The sequence below is a fragment of the Dermacentor albipictus genome, chromosome 2 (genome assembly GCF_038994185.2).
Source record: "Dermacentor albipictus isolate Rhodes 1998 colony chromosome 2, USDA_Dalb.pri_finalv2, whole genome shotgun sequence".
NCBI classification, from domain to species: Eukaryota; Metazoa; Arthropoda; class Arachnida; order Ixodida; family Ixodidae; genus Dermacentor; species Dermacentor albipictus.
Window position 1 is genome coordinate 150,293,950 of NC_091822.1, and position 14,995 is coordinate 150,308,944.

General features: G+C 47.2%; 1 protein-coding gene across 2 annotated transcripts in view; it reads left to right on the forward strand.

Annotated features, from left to right (window-relative positions):
- The window catches only part of LOC135899832 (calmodulin-B-like), a 146,280-nt gene extending 131,999 nt beyond the window's left edge, over positions 1-14,281 (forward strand). For both annotated transcript variants that reach the window (XM_065429194.1, XM_065429193.1), the window contains 3 exons: positions 4,439-4,582; positions 7,304-7,546; positions 9,540-14,281. In XM_065429194.1, coding sequence (XP_065285266.1) covers positions 4,456-4,582; positions 7,304-7,546; positions 9,540-9,571 — 402 coding nt within the window. In that variant the 5' untranslated portion in view covers positions 4,439-4,455 and the 3' untranslated portion in view covers positions 9,572-14,281. The remainder of the gene's footprint in view (positions 1-4,438; positions 4,583-7,303; positions 7,547-9,539) is intronic.
- Positions 14,282-14,995: the final 714 nt, after the last annotated feature.

Genomic DNA, 14,995 nt, shown 5'->3' on the forward strand with positions numbered 1-14,995 from the left:
TGTAAGCAATGGTTCATGCCACCTAACGAAATTCTACGCTGGAATGTAGAACGCCAATGGAGCCACTGCAGAAGAAGACGATGCTCGAGCCACTGCTACTGATGATAGTTGTTGTTGATGATAACGATTACGATAGCCAATGAACGCCTCATACCCCCTTAACCAATGAGCGGCAACAGAGCCCCAGACGTGGAAGGAGACGACGTACGCGTGAACAGTGGCACGAGCGCGTTCGCGCTGTTGCTCCGAGGGGTGCAAACGAGCCAGTTCGTGGGTTGTTCGTGGACCACGGAAATTCCTTAGCCACATACATCTTCGCTGTAAAAACGAACCTTCGAAGTTTCCCGCAACTCACACATCAGGGACAGAGAAGCGGTGTGAGGGTGTTTCTCCACACTCTTCAGAAGTCCTAGGTCCGGTCCGCCCATAGTGGAATAATTTTCTTGAAATGGAACGCTTCACTGTGTCCTCTCGTACGTCATACTAGAGGCCGTTTTAAACGTCTCAACAGACCTTTCTATCTTTACACACACACATCGACCTCCTGTTTAGCCCTCTGGAACCACAGAAGTTACATTAGCTTATAAGTAAATAGAACTCTCCAGCTGACACCAGCTTTTCTATGCAGTTAAAATGTTTGGCAAATAGATTTTACTATTTAGTGAAACAAAAGAAAATGTTGTGAGGTCGTCGCATGGGGGCAAGTTTATTAAATCTGAACACATCAAGACCACTAGCTATATTAACCTACTAGACAAAATAAAAATATTTACTACTTATTGCACGACCGAAAGTTTTCTATGGTCTTGATCACACTGCTGCCACAGCGCACTTTAAGAAACTATTTACGCGAAACCTACGTCAGTATTTGCGCACGCTTCCACTATAACCTGATGCACGTAATTCCCTATAGCCGATATTTTCTTTTTTTTTTCTAGACGCTTCGCTGTATTCAAGCTCGGTACTTCTATACTCTCCGTTCAATACGACCTGCATTTGTTTATGCTTCACCGGACCTCACAAAAGTATTTACACAAATTCTGTTGCGTTTTTATTGACTTTTGCAGCGTGTAATATACTTTCTATTAAAATGTGATTGAATGTCATGCGTGATTCTTGCAGCTGCGCCTCCCCGATATCGACCACGCCTCCTCACGTTGCCGCCGCCGCCGCTGTAAAAAAAGAACAGATCGAATATTGACCCGCACTTTCGTGGTCTACGTGTTGTTGCGTCACCTGTAGTCTATCACGGTCACGACGACCGGATGTCACCTCTCTTATTATTCCTTTCTTTTTTCGTGAGAGCCGCATACGTATGCCGGCTTTCATGAACGGGTCGCGTGGGGGGGCAAGTCTTGCGATGCAGTTTCGCAACTGCGGCAATGAAAGAGAAACAAAAGAGAAAGGGAAAGTAAGACGTCGCACATATTAGCTGCTGTGACTCATCAGACAGTCCTACCCGGAGATCTCAAATCCGTCACGCTTGCTGCGGACTATGCATCGCTGTGTAGCGTGCCGGAGGGGGGGGGGGGGGGGAAGAGATAGATAGATAGATAGATAGATAGATAGATAGATAGATAGATAGATAGATAGATAGATAGATAGATAGATAGATAGATAGATAGATAGATAGATAGATAGATAGATAGATAGATAGATAGATAGATAGATAGATAGATAGATAGATAGATAGATAGATAGATAGATAGATAGATAGATAGATAGATAGATAGATAGATAGATAGATAGATAGATAGATAGATAGATAGATAGATAGATAGATAGATAGATAGATAGATAGATAGATAGATAGATAGATAGATAGATAGATAGATAGATAGATAGATAGATAGATGCAATGTTTACGAAGGTTTTTGAAAAGCCCCATTCACAAATAAGTGGTATATAATACAGAGCAACGCACGTTACATTAACTTTGTCCACTTTAGATGTACCTATTATAAGTTAGGTACAGTTTGCGCAATAGTTGTGTGTGTGTGTCTGTGTGTGTGTCTGTGTGTGTGTCTGTGTGTGTGTCTGTGTGCGTGTGCGTGTGCGTGTGCGCGTGCGCGTGCGTGTGTGTGTGTGTGTGTGTGTGTGTGTGTGTGTGTGTGTGTGTGTGTGTGTGTGTGTGTGTGTGTGTGTGTGTGTGTGTGTGTGTGTGTGTGTGTGTGTGTGTGTAAATTTCTAGGAAATTTTGCAGTGTTAAACGACTTAATATTTTAAAAATTGACAGCCTATGTAAAAACGTCTGCTTCCTACAGTCACTACACATTTTAACTTTTTCTTTTCAATTTAGAAAACAACAGCAAATTTGGTGAAGTGTCAGGCGAGAAAAGCGAGTTCTCCATTTCTAAGCATTCAGATGAACGCTATCGAGCTAAAGCCATTGAAGCTTGCTTTTATAAGAATGCCACTCTTTATTGTGCGAACTTGGGCCCAGGGCCACGAGGAGCACTCAGATCACAGCTATAGCGATAAGCACGGTCGTCGAACCTAAACTTACGAGTCCATGTCCATCGGCCATATGTATACATTAATCACCACGCAACTGTAGAATAATCGCTGGTGCTCCCGTACATTCGAAAATCTGCAACGCTATATTCGTGTCGTTCAAGCAATCTCATTAGACAAGCTTTTTTGAACACTTTATAATTGGAAACAGCGGCCAAAACCACTTTCTGATTATGAGGCACGCCGTAGTGGAGGACTCCGGAAATTTCGACCACCTGGGGTTCCTTAACGTGGACCTAAATCTAAGTACACGGGTGTTTTCGCATTTCGCCCCCATCGATATGCGGCCGCCGTGGCCGGGATTCGATCCCGCGACCTCGTGCCCAGCAGCCCAACGCCATAGCCACTGAGCAACCGCGGCGGGTGTGGCTCAGTACTTGTGCTAGAGTCTGGTCCTTTGTTGTCACTACAACGTGACAATGCTGAAAAAGAAATGGCACTTCTCTTTTTCCGTAAAGGTGCTACAGCAATTCAGAGAATTCTCTACTAATGCATTCTGTGGTAGGGCTGCTGCTTCGATTTTGCTTACTCATTTAGCTAGCTTATGCATGTCTACCCATCACTACCAATCATGTACTATTACGCTATTATAACGATTATATGTGTCAGCTTGGCCAAGTATGCATTTATTTTGCTGATATACCGTATCAACTGAGCCGAAACACCGCCCCCCCCCCCAACATGTCTTATTTTTCTTCTTTATTTTCCTTTTTTTGTTGTTGTTACGACCTTGATGCGGTCTTGATGACCTTGATGCGACCTTGATGACGTAGCCAGTTTTTTTTTTATCCTTTTTTAACGTTACCGATCAATGTAGCTTACATTGACATCTGCCTGCAACGCTGTGGTCCAGGGTGCGAATCCCGGTCAGTTCTTTTTTCTAACGCTACCAATGATCTACTATTACAATATTATAACAATTACATTTGTTAACTTGATAAATCATGCACTTATTCTGCAGATATAAGGCGTCACGGGACGGACAGATTTTGCTGGGGTACTCTCGCCACAAAATGCTTCCGCATAAGAAAAATCACGCGTCGCTGTGGCATTCTGTATGCCTCGAGAAATGCCGGGCGACACAAGCCTCCTGTGTGTGAGACTTGTCCGGCCGTGATAGAAGCAGAAGCCAGAACATTATTTTGTGAGGTACCAAGAAAAAGAAAAGACAAAAATTACATATGGTTTGGGCTTGTCCTATAGTACACCCACACTGCATAAAATAATTAAGACCAGAGAGCAGTGGGAGACCGCGTTGCTCAGCTGCGCACCGGAAGACGAACTCAAGGCAATCCAGCAGGCCGAAGATGCCGCCAGGGCCCAAGGGCTCGAGGCCGTCATTTAGGTAGAGAGGCCTAGGTCTCAGATCGGCTGTGCACAAATAAAGTTTATTCCTCCTCCTCCTTTTATTACCAATCGAAATGATCACAGGATACAAATGAGCGTGAGCTCGAGTTTGATAAAAAAAACATTCGTTGCTGTCTATGGGAAAGGAAGCGTGGACAGTTTTAATGTGCTGACTGCTTACAGTACTCTCCGCTCTCGTCAAAAAAAGGCTGATTTACCCTCGTTCATGAATGGGAACGACTGACCAATTTTGTTCAACTTGTTTTCCCACTGTTACGTGCCGGTAAAGGTGGATGGAAGAAGGATGACCTACCTACGTAGCCTATAAGTTACTATAGCTCATTATTGTGAACCCCAATTTAAACCTCATTTACACAGAAGTTTCTTTCAATAAAACTTCTCCGCCTGTATACTTAGCTCACGTTTAGTCGCAGCTATTGTAGCTGCAACTAAGCTGCATTACAATCGTGAGGCCGAAGCTCACTGCAGTTACGAAATGCAACCCTCTTTCACCACACTTATTTTTTGCCACAGGCGATAACTGAACGTTCTTTCCGCTTCCTTTCTGTCTTCGCAGAGTTTAAGGAGGCCTTCATGCTGTTCGACAAGGACTCCGACGGCCGCATAACGTCATCCGAGCTGGGAATCGTCATGCGTTCTTTGGGACAGAGACCGACCGAGACGGAACTGCGGAACATGGTCACGCTCGTGGATACGGACGGTGAGTCACTTTCGGCCCACGAGACCGTAGGTTGACACCTGCCGTAGCGAAGCAAATCGAAGCGCCCTTCGAACCATCTCCCAACCTTTCTTTTGCTTTACTGCGACGGCAGTTAAAATGTCGCGACTATACGTTTGGTCTGTCAATCGTTCCTTTCCATTACGTTAACATCAAGTGCTCGCCAAGCCACATTCTCATCCCCTGCTTGCCACATGGTGAAGGAGAAAAAAAAAAGCACTTTGCCCACCAACACAGCCAAGGGTAGTCGAACTCGGGAGCTGGTTTTGTCTGTTCTGGGCACTGCAAAATTCCGCCGCTCTGTCACATCCTGCAACGGCAGCATTTTTGTAGCCAATCAGAGAAGCCACACATAGCAGCCATCTGGGCCAATTAGAGTAGCCAACATGGCGGAATCGACAATGTGGCGGATTTCTACTACGTTCAGAATAGTGATCCCTGACAGTGCAAGCCAATGAGCCATCGCGCACAAATATATTAGTGATATTGCAATATGTGCAGAGTTCTGTGCGCCACGCAGGCTCTGAGAGTGGTGGCGTCTGTGCAAGCATCTCGGAGGCCACATCAGGCACATGCTGTAATTAGTGGACGAAGACGACGTTGCGCGTATCTCGAGAACGCCTTGCGCTTAAGAAGGTGACGATGTTTGGTATGACAGTCTACCGCTGTCGCAGTAACTAAATATAATCAGACTTAACATGCTTAACTCTAACTTTCTTTTTTTGCTCGCGGAGTCTCGGGACTAAAGAAAGATGTGTGCAGTTGGAAAAACGTGGTACTAGTAATGCACACTGGTCGGCTGTCCGCCTCGAACAATCAGGAACAGCGCCAGCGTACGAGAAACAAAGAATTCACGCTGAGACGCGCGCACAAGGGCTCACTTGTCTCTTGTCTCGGTGTTTGCTATTTGTGTTCCTTGACTTGGCGCCGTTCCATGGAGATTGTTCGAGACGAGAGGTACTCGCATTCGCCTGCTGATGTGCCTCTGTCCATCTGTCCTACACGTGACCCCGACGGTGCAGTCGAATTTCATATGTTGTTGTCGTGACATCTATTGTAGTCCACAGCTTCCGATATGGCTGGTGAAAACAGAAGGTGAAAGTGACGACAGTATCATTTGCGTTTGCGACAAAAATTGTTGGCGTTAGAAATTTTTAGTGTAGTGCGTAGGTAGGGGTGCGTGCGTAGGTATAGTGCGTAGGTTGTGTAATGCCTTCGAGCCTTCAAGGTGATAAATGAAATGAAATGAGGGGAGGGGTCATTAAACGCAACAATTTTTGTAAGCTGTGGTTTAACTTCCGCAAACTTCACAGCGGATTAGGAGAGACGCCGTAAGTGGAGCGCCGGATCCGGATTAGTTTCGGCAACGTAGAGTCCAGTAACGTGCCCCTAATACACTCGAGCGTTTTTTTTATATACATTTCACATCCATCAAAACACGGCTGCTGAGGCCGGGAATCGAACCCGGGACCTTGTGCCCAGCAGAGCAACCCTGTAGCCGCTGAGCAACCGCGGTGGTTAGGCGTGAGCACTTTGCGTTAGCGCTGACGTCACACGCTCCACGCAGTGCTTGGGCTGCACGCAAGCGGCGCCGGAGCTCTTGCGTGCGTACGTACTATGTTGACCGTGACGACATGCCTTCGTGTCAGTTGATGGGAAATTATGCCGTCAAGTCACGAACCCTTAGAGAGAGATAGTCATGCGGTTAGGTATAGTTAAGTAACAAGCGCGCCTCGGGAAACAAAGAAAGAGTAAAGCGACGTACAGAGAACACACGAAAGTCAAAGAAAATAGGAAATCTCTCATTCCAACGTTAATACTGAGATGAAAGCCGGGCGATGAAGTTCGAGCAAAGCGTACAGTTGCGTGCAGCTATTTTACAGCGATAGCTTATGCCCGTTAACCATGTTGTGCACTTGTGTGCGTGGTAAACTGGACGATCGAAGTAGGCGAGACACATCTCGAACAAAATTACCGTGTTCTAATAAGAGCAGCAATATACGCAGGCTATGATAACGTTCCATATAAAACGATTTCGTTATAACGAGAGTTTAACTGTTACCTGGGATGTTACGCAAATGTGCCGCAGGAGACGAAACCACCAACTAAAGAGAAGCCGCTCCCAAACAACGTAACAATATCATAATAGCAGCTGTAATATACGTCGCATGTATTGACGTTTCGTATAAAGCGACTCGTTAGCTAATGCTAATGTGGTGTAGGACACGGAACCACCGACTGAAATTAGGCTGCTCTAAAACAAAGCGACGATATCCTAATCACAGCAGTGATATACATCGCATATTTAATGACGCTCCCTATATAGCGACTTCGTTATAACGAGAGTTTAAGCTAATGCAAATGTGCAGCAGGAGACGAAAGCACCGACTGAAGAGAGGTTTGTCCCTAACAACACGTTAACACTATCTGTTTCCCTATGTCGGAACATTATCCGAAATGCTACAGCAAAATGCTTCGAGCAACACGGCACTTTGTCATTGAAAACAGTCCATCGTTAAACTATAGGCCACAGTAAAGAGACAAAGAGATCTTGCTTTGTGTCCTTGTACATGGGAAGACACGACTTTTTGTCATTGTGACTTCGTTTCATGCTAAGCTGCGTTTTCCACGCGTCATCACCAAAGAGCCCAACAGCCAACATTGTGGCACTTTGCTGTAACGATCACGTGGTGCCCGTCGCAGGCAACGGGACGATCGAGTTCAACGAGTTCCTGTTCATGATGTCCAAGAAGATGAAGGAGACGGACAGCGAAGAAGAGCTCCGGGAGGCGTTCCGCGTGTTCGACAAGAACGGCGACGGCTTCATCTCGGCGTCAGAGCTGCGGCACGTCATGACCAACCTGGGCGAGAAGCTCACCGACGAGGAGGTTGAGGACATGATTCGAGAAGCGGACCTCGACGGAGACGGGCTCGTCAACTACGACGGTATGCTGCTTACTATAACCCAGACTGGCAGATATAGCTGGTTCTAGTTTAGTCGAGCTATATCAATAATATATGGGGTTTTACGTGCCAAAACCACTTTCTGATTATGAGGCACGCCGTAGTGGGGGACTCCGGAAATTTCGACCACCTGGGGTTCTTTAACGGGCACCTAAATCTAAGTACACGGGTGTTTTCGCATTTCGCCCCCATCGAAATGCGGCCGCCGTGGCCGGGATTCGGTCCCGCGACCTCGTGCTCAGCAGCCTAACACCATAGCCACTGAGCAACCACGGCGGGTAGTCAAGCTATATCAGGCTATATATGTAGCCAACGTGCGTTAATTCCCGGGTTTCTTTCATTTTATTTTTCGCGGTGGCGCACCTGGCAGTGTATCGAGTTGGGCGCGTATGGCAGAAGTGACCGAGAGTCACAGAGCTATAGGAGAGTGACAGGACGGACTAGATGCATTTAAAGCCACCACTTTCCCGTTACCAAGAAGATATGCAAGGGTGTGGGATCGAATGTCGCGCGAACTTTTGCTCAGGAGTAATACATGGTCATGAACACTAAGGAACGAAATAAATTAGCATGGAGCCATTATCACGTCACGCAACAAAACGAACCCTCCGTGATTGCAGCCGTTTCCTCCGCTTTTTTTTTTTCTTCGCAGTATCAGCCCATCACGTGACCGCTGAAACTCGGTGCATTGGCCGCGAACTTTGGCCGCGAACATTGGCCGCGAGTTTTTAAATCGATGCGCACTTGTCCCACTTCCCTGCCGTATAGCTCTGCCTGCATGCGGAGTGGGAGCGATGAAACCAACCGCGCGCCCTGACCTGACGATCACGTCATGGGCCGACTCGTACGGCTTCAATCGTGTTGCGTGCATGCTCACTCCTAGTTCTCCCTTCCTGCATGGTCACGAACAATCGCCCAAATTGCTGGCTTTTATAGACAGGCGCACGCTTCCTGTATAACGTCATCGCTGACGTTAACGTACGACGGAAGACGAGCTGGGGCCTCGAAGGCCGCAGGACACAGCAAGTGGTTCGTTGTGCGAGTCTAGTAACCCATTGCTGCACGCAGCGGCATGATATTGAGTTCACACGCTCACACGGGAGCATTTGTCCGCAGATCGGAAACGTTTTCTGAGCATGCGCAAAAAAAAAAAAAACACGTAAATGCCTATTCAACCTGTACATTATACGGCGATTGATGTATACGAGCACGTATGTACAGTCGCGGACAGAATATTACGGACCATGAAATCTAAGAGAAAGCTGAATATCTCCGCAACCTCACAACGCAATCTGGTATTTGCATTTTGGACCTCGGCTAGAATATGCTAACAACGTTGTCGTGGGCAGTTTTACTGGTTACTGCTACAGGCTGCTCGGGAATTGAACGTTTTCGGAGATCCCGTGGTCCATTTTATTCTGTCCGCGACTGTACGTCAGTGACAACACCGTGTTCAAGAGAGGCGTAAGACGATAGGTATCGCAAGCCCCTTCAGTTGCAGTTTGAGTTGCATTCTACTTACAATATGGGGAATCTGAGAGTGCTAACGCTTTGCATGTATCTTGCATTTCACACTCTACCACCGAGAAAGGAAGTTGTGTGCATCACAACGAAGTTACAAATTTACTGAATTAACGCTTTTTCTGATATCACAGAGCTTGTGATTCACATTAAAACATTACGGCAAGTATTTCACTTTTCATTATCCTTTCTGCTTTAAACTACACTACATTATTTTTCGAAGCCTTCCCTCCACCCCACCCACCCCAATTGTTATACCCGGCCTATAACCGCTGGTTTCTTGACCATTTCGCCGTATTGCTGGAGCGCGCTTACTCTAGGGAAATAAAGAAGCAGAAAATCAAAATCAAGATGGTGGTTTTCACTGCGGGAGAGTGCCGTAGTGGCAGTAAATGCGTTCAGGAATCGTTTAAGTTTGTGTTCATTTCTCTCTTTGTCCCCTTTCCGTTCGCAGAGTTCGTCACAATCTTGACGGCTCCGAAGTGAGCGGTGTCGCCCAGCCGCACAGCCTCGGCCCTGTCCAGTGAGACGAATGACGAAGACGTCAACGTGTGTCCACGTGCGCGAATCTTCCAGTTTGGCAATACAACACCGCGCCCTGCGGGAGCGGTCGAATCATCGAAGCAGCGAAGAATGCCTCCCCCTCTCCCCCCTCCTTCGAACCGCCACGGACGCTGCCCGGTGTGGGTGGACGTACAGACCTTGATCCCTTTGAAGCCTATGTAGCCACCAACCAACTTCGTGCGATAACTCGGATTTCACTCTTCGTTTCTATTGTTTTCTGTTTTCTATTTTTTTTTCTTTCCGCACTGTAACATACACGCGCTCCCGGAAAGGTGCAACGATTGTCCCTGGCTATAGCAGCACCCTCGTTTGGTCGCGTGCAAGACGGCGCGTAACAAAAGACGCGCAGAGAAATAATCCGCGGAGTTTCGCTAAATCGAAACTTTCGCTATAACGAAATAGTTCGTCAAAACGTGAGATTCGATTCGGAAAACAAGGTTTTTTTTTTTTCCCCTGCATAAAGTTTTAGCAGCTTGAGCAGTTTCTTTACGGCGGATGAGAATGGTCATCCTGCCACATCCATAACGGCTTTGCGCCGTTGCTCGAGCTTTCACTGCTTTATCTCGAATCGTTTTCAACTGCTTATCCAAAATCGTAATGGAGTGAGCTCTGCTCCATGATCGCAGCGTGGAGATTGAGCGCGAACGATAAAAGTCACCGGGGGAGGGGCAAAGAATCTGAAGTGGAATCGCTTCACTTGTTACGCCAGGCCAAGTTAAATATACGTTGCCATGGGACAAATTGGACCCTTCGGGGTGCACTATTGTTGCAATGCGCAGTGTGGTCACCCGTGCTTTTGAGAGCGCACATTATGTGTTTTACCATTGACGCTTCCCCACACCCCTCCAACCCGTTCTTCACGTCGTTTTGACCAGCACTCACCACACTACACTCATTTTAATCGTTTTCAAACCAAAGAATAAAAGGGGGTAAAAAAAAAGAACGTAATACATATTCAGAAATTTGACTCACGCGCTGCCCAAGAACGAAAAGCTTTTTTCAGTCCCAACTTTATTGCTAGCATACGGTCGAATGTTGAGCTGTCTTCGGCCACTGCCACATACGCTGGGCCTTACATCGCTGGAGTGGCGGGCTATCTTCGGGCGTGGTACTCGGAAGACCCCATGTATCTAAGCGATGACTCGGAAGTTTAGTGTTTTGTTTCTTTGTTTATTTGTGTCACACTGAATTTCGTAACACCTGCAAGGGTTTTAACGATATCCCTGGCGACCAGCGTGCTCGTTTAGTCGGGTACAAAAACAACCTGTACGTAGGCAAAGTCGTGAAAAAAATAATCCTCGAATTTTGTGAAATCGGAAGATTCGCGGTTAACAAGCGGCACCCGTATATGTTGTGTACCAATAATAGTGAGTGACCCAAAAAATGGCGGTATTTACCTTGAAGTTTCCCGGATCGGCGATGTATTTAGTTCTGTAAAGCACTGCAGCTCCACGCTTTGTTGTATACTGAAGGCAGGTGGCACAGGTGCAAAGCGCCACAGAGTGTAGTTGGCGTAGCGGCAGAACCCTCCCGACCTCTCTTTGCACATCACGTGAGTACATCATCGCAGTGTTCAAAATGCGCCACATTCAGCCACCATGGAGCACTGTTCGAAATCCTACTCATCTCGGCGTACATTGGGCCTGAGGAAGCAGCTGCTTCGATGGCGGGTCACCGTAGACAGCGCGCGCCGTTCGAAAACTCTCGAAAGCGCCCCCTAGCGTATTTTTTACCAGACCACGACATCGCCCGTCCGAAGTTGACAATCGCAACACCTATGGCTGAAGCAAGCATAACAAGAAAACCAAGCGAGGCATAAATCGAGCCCTTTCGGAGAGGCAGACCGGATGTTGCGATTGACCATGGTCTGTAGTCACGTGTTACAAACCGTATAGCGTTAACCGCGTAGCAGCACCTACAAAAACGCTTGTCACTATAACAGCGCGTGCGTAGCATGCGGCAGATCGAACATCACAGAATACGTAAAGACGCACGCGTTGTACGCTTTTCGTCGAGCCAGTTGTTGCGTCTTAACCTCTGACAGATTGTTTTGCTGAGCGACAAGAAGTTTCAAGTGGCTTCTGCGCACCGCGTGAAAGTGGAATGTCGTTCACGTTTATATATGCGCCGTGACGTTTGGTCTCCCTAGGCTGAAAACAACGGACACCTTTTAATTGAGCATTTAAGAACTCATTATGAGAGTGTGTATATAGCAGTGGTCACATCGCAATTGGGCATAAATACTAAACATTGCATAGGCGTACGTCACTACACTGTTGGATATTTAGCCGACAAAAAATGGCTTGACTGCGGTGGTGATGTAAGGTATCGGCGTTTTTGAAACTGCGCTAAAGGGATCGAAAGAGACGTGGAAGGAAGCGCGCAGGACAAGCGCTGAATTGACATTTTTAACAGGAAAAAACAGCGCATAAGTACCACAAATAAGGCTAACCTGCGCGCGCATACAGGCACACTCAACCAACGGAGCCGATCTATTCCGCAATCGAATAAGGAAAACAGTGAACTGACATGCAACTATCAGACAAACATATGATGTGAAACGCTTCCACGATTTTACGTATATCCTCTCATTGTCGCATCTCTCCCATTTCCTTGTTTGATTGCGGTACAGGTTTGCTCGCAGAGGTGCCGTTGATTGAGTGTATTCGCTGTTTTGCCTAACGTGAGCTGTCAGTCAGCGGCTCTCCTGTGCGTTTCTTCCCGTGTTAATTATTCGCTCCTTCAGCGCTGCTTCCAGTTGCCCAATCGTCCGATTTGCCACGTCATCAGCGCACGGCCGTAGGCGAGATAGCGGAGATAGAGAGGATCGAATCACTAAAAAGTACACCAACAGAACACCCGAACAGCTTTAATGCCCAACACGTGCGGTAGAGGGCGGGTCGCGCGACGTCTTGTAGAGGAGTCGATCGAGACTTGCACCGGAGGAGTGGACCGCCGTATGAGTAACTGCTCTGACGAGTGTGCGACGTCCAGCAATAACCGACAGTTTCGCAGGCGAGATAGCGGAGAAAGAGAGCATCGAATCGCTAGAAAGTACACCCACAGAACACCCGAACAGCTCTAGTGCCCAACGCGTGTTGTAGAGGGCGTGTCGTGCGACGTCTCGTAGAGGACTCGATCGAGACGTCCACCGGAGGAGTGGACCGCCGTATAACTGCTTTGACGAGTGCCCGACGTCCAGCAATAACCGACAGTTTCGCAGCAACGTGGGTTGTGAGGCAAAACGTCAGGGAGACGTGGACAAGACGCGAAGAGACGAGACGTTAGAAATGTTCTTTAAGCGGAGGAGTCGAGAAATTTGGATGCGGTGAGGATTCTTTCGATAGTCTCGCGCGTTCGCAGTTCCCGCGAGACGTCGTCAGCATTTTTACCTAGCGATGCGCAAGATAATTTGGCAGCTCATTGGAACTTCCGCAGGGCTTGCACTATTTTTTTTTCTTTTTGCTTTTCAATAATGACGGTTCTCTCTCTCTCCCTTTCTCTTCTTTTCCCCCATTCCTCCAACCGTCTTTTGCGTATTTCTACTAAGTGTAGTTCCTCCTTGACAAGCACTGTGATCGTGCTAGTTTGGTGCGGCTTCGTAACTTCGCATAGCTCAGGAAGGACTAAAAACAAAGAAAGTACACAGGACAAGTTACGGTCCTCCTTTGGCGCCTTTTAAGTCTCGAACCTTGCCATATAATTGAGATTATTTTTTTCCCCTACTGAACTTGTCGTTGCTGCATGGAATCTGTGAGAAGTTATGAGAACATGTTCCGTGGCTTCTCTAGTGCTAAGGGCGAGGGTTAGCTTCCACTTCGCTTGCTGCCAGCAGCACTACTTTGCATGCCTGTCCGTAGGTGGCATGCCCACGTGTGAATCTCCCAACTTTAGGCCCAACGCTTCGCAGTTTCTTGAAACATGGGGGCGATAGGCTATGTGGCCAATTTGGCAAATGGCAAGGCTAGAAATCCTCCCACGTCGTTAGCGAGCGATGTCTCCATTTTGTTGTTCGTCGCCGCAATTTTTTCTGATGAGCTCTGCCCACTCTTGAAAGCCGTCCTGTTGGCTATTTTCTGCACCAGCAAAGTGCCCGCAATACGAGATACAACGTTTCTTAGCAGTAGAATTAATGACTGGCCCATACCTAAGTCCGTATCCGCAAGAATGTTTGTTAAAAAAAATAAACTAAATATTTTCCAGACTAGTGCAGAAGCCATAAAAGGACCCAGTGTAGGTGGTCAAATTTTGCTGAAGCGCAACGAACAAACTTCGAACACCGAGTTTTCTTTTTTTCACAACCACACAGCGATATCACCCAATCATCCGTCACCGCGCACATTGTTACCGACATCTATCCCACATGTTGACCTCTGGCGAAAACTTTTTTGACATTCATTGCTGTGTGAAGTTTGTGAACCATCAGCTTCAAAGTACCCAGCATGCACGCGCAACCTGTGTAAGCACTGCTGCGTGGTTTTTTGTGTGTCAGAGAAACGGGGCTTTGGATTGTTTTCTTGATTCAATACTTCCCAAGCAAGAGGTGTGCCGTCGCTCCTCGCACATGTACAAACATTTTCCTCCTCTGCTTTGACTGAAGACACCCCCCAAAAAATAAATGCAGAAAGTGCACGTGTGGTTTCCTCCTTGACGAGTATGCGCAGACACACGAAAGTATAGCTACATACGCGTTAAAGGCTAAAGTGAGACACTGACTCAGTTTAGAAATATAAAGCATTCTTGAAGAAATCTACACTTCCGTTGAATTCGCGGCAGTAGGTTGATTATCAAAATTAAAACTGACGGCCAAAGTTTCATTCTTGAATTTCGCGCTGAATGAAGGAAGGAAATCAACTTTATTCAGGTCCTGCAGGCCACGAGAGCTTTGGGCTCTCATGGAGTGGGCGTCTCCCACGACGGAACCGGGAGGTTGAGTTCCCTGGCGGCGTCGTGGACCTGCTGGACGGCCCAGAGTTGGGGAGCGAGTTCTTCGCTCCGGATTGCTTTTTCAAACTTGCGCTTGTCCGGTTCGGAGTTTGTGTGAGCTTGCGAGCACGGCCAGAGTAAATGATATATGTCTAGGGATGTATTGCAATTGGTGCAATAAGACTCGCTGAACACTTGAGGCTGCTACGTCAGTGTGACGTCACAGATTGAAAAATGCATTTTCGTATTTTTGGTCGTTGTGGTTCACTAAACGTCACCGAATTTTTTTTCAAGTTCACTCTGCCGTTACTGTAATAGAATATAGCTCATTTTTAGCGCTGAAACGTTAACTAGTCCGGTGCAGACGGCTTCACGATCCGTGACGTCACGGCGATCTGGCGCGAAAATTTCGAGGTGGCG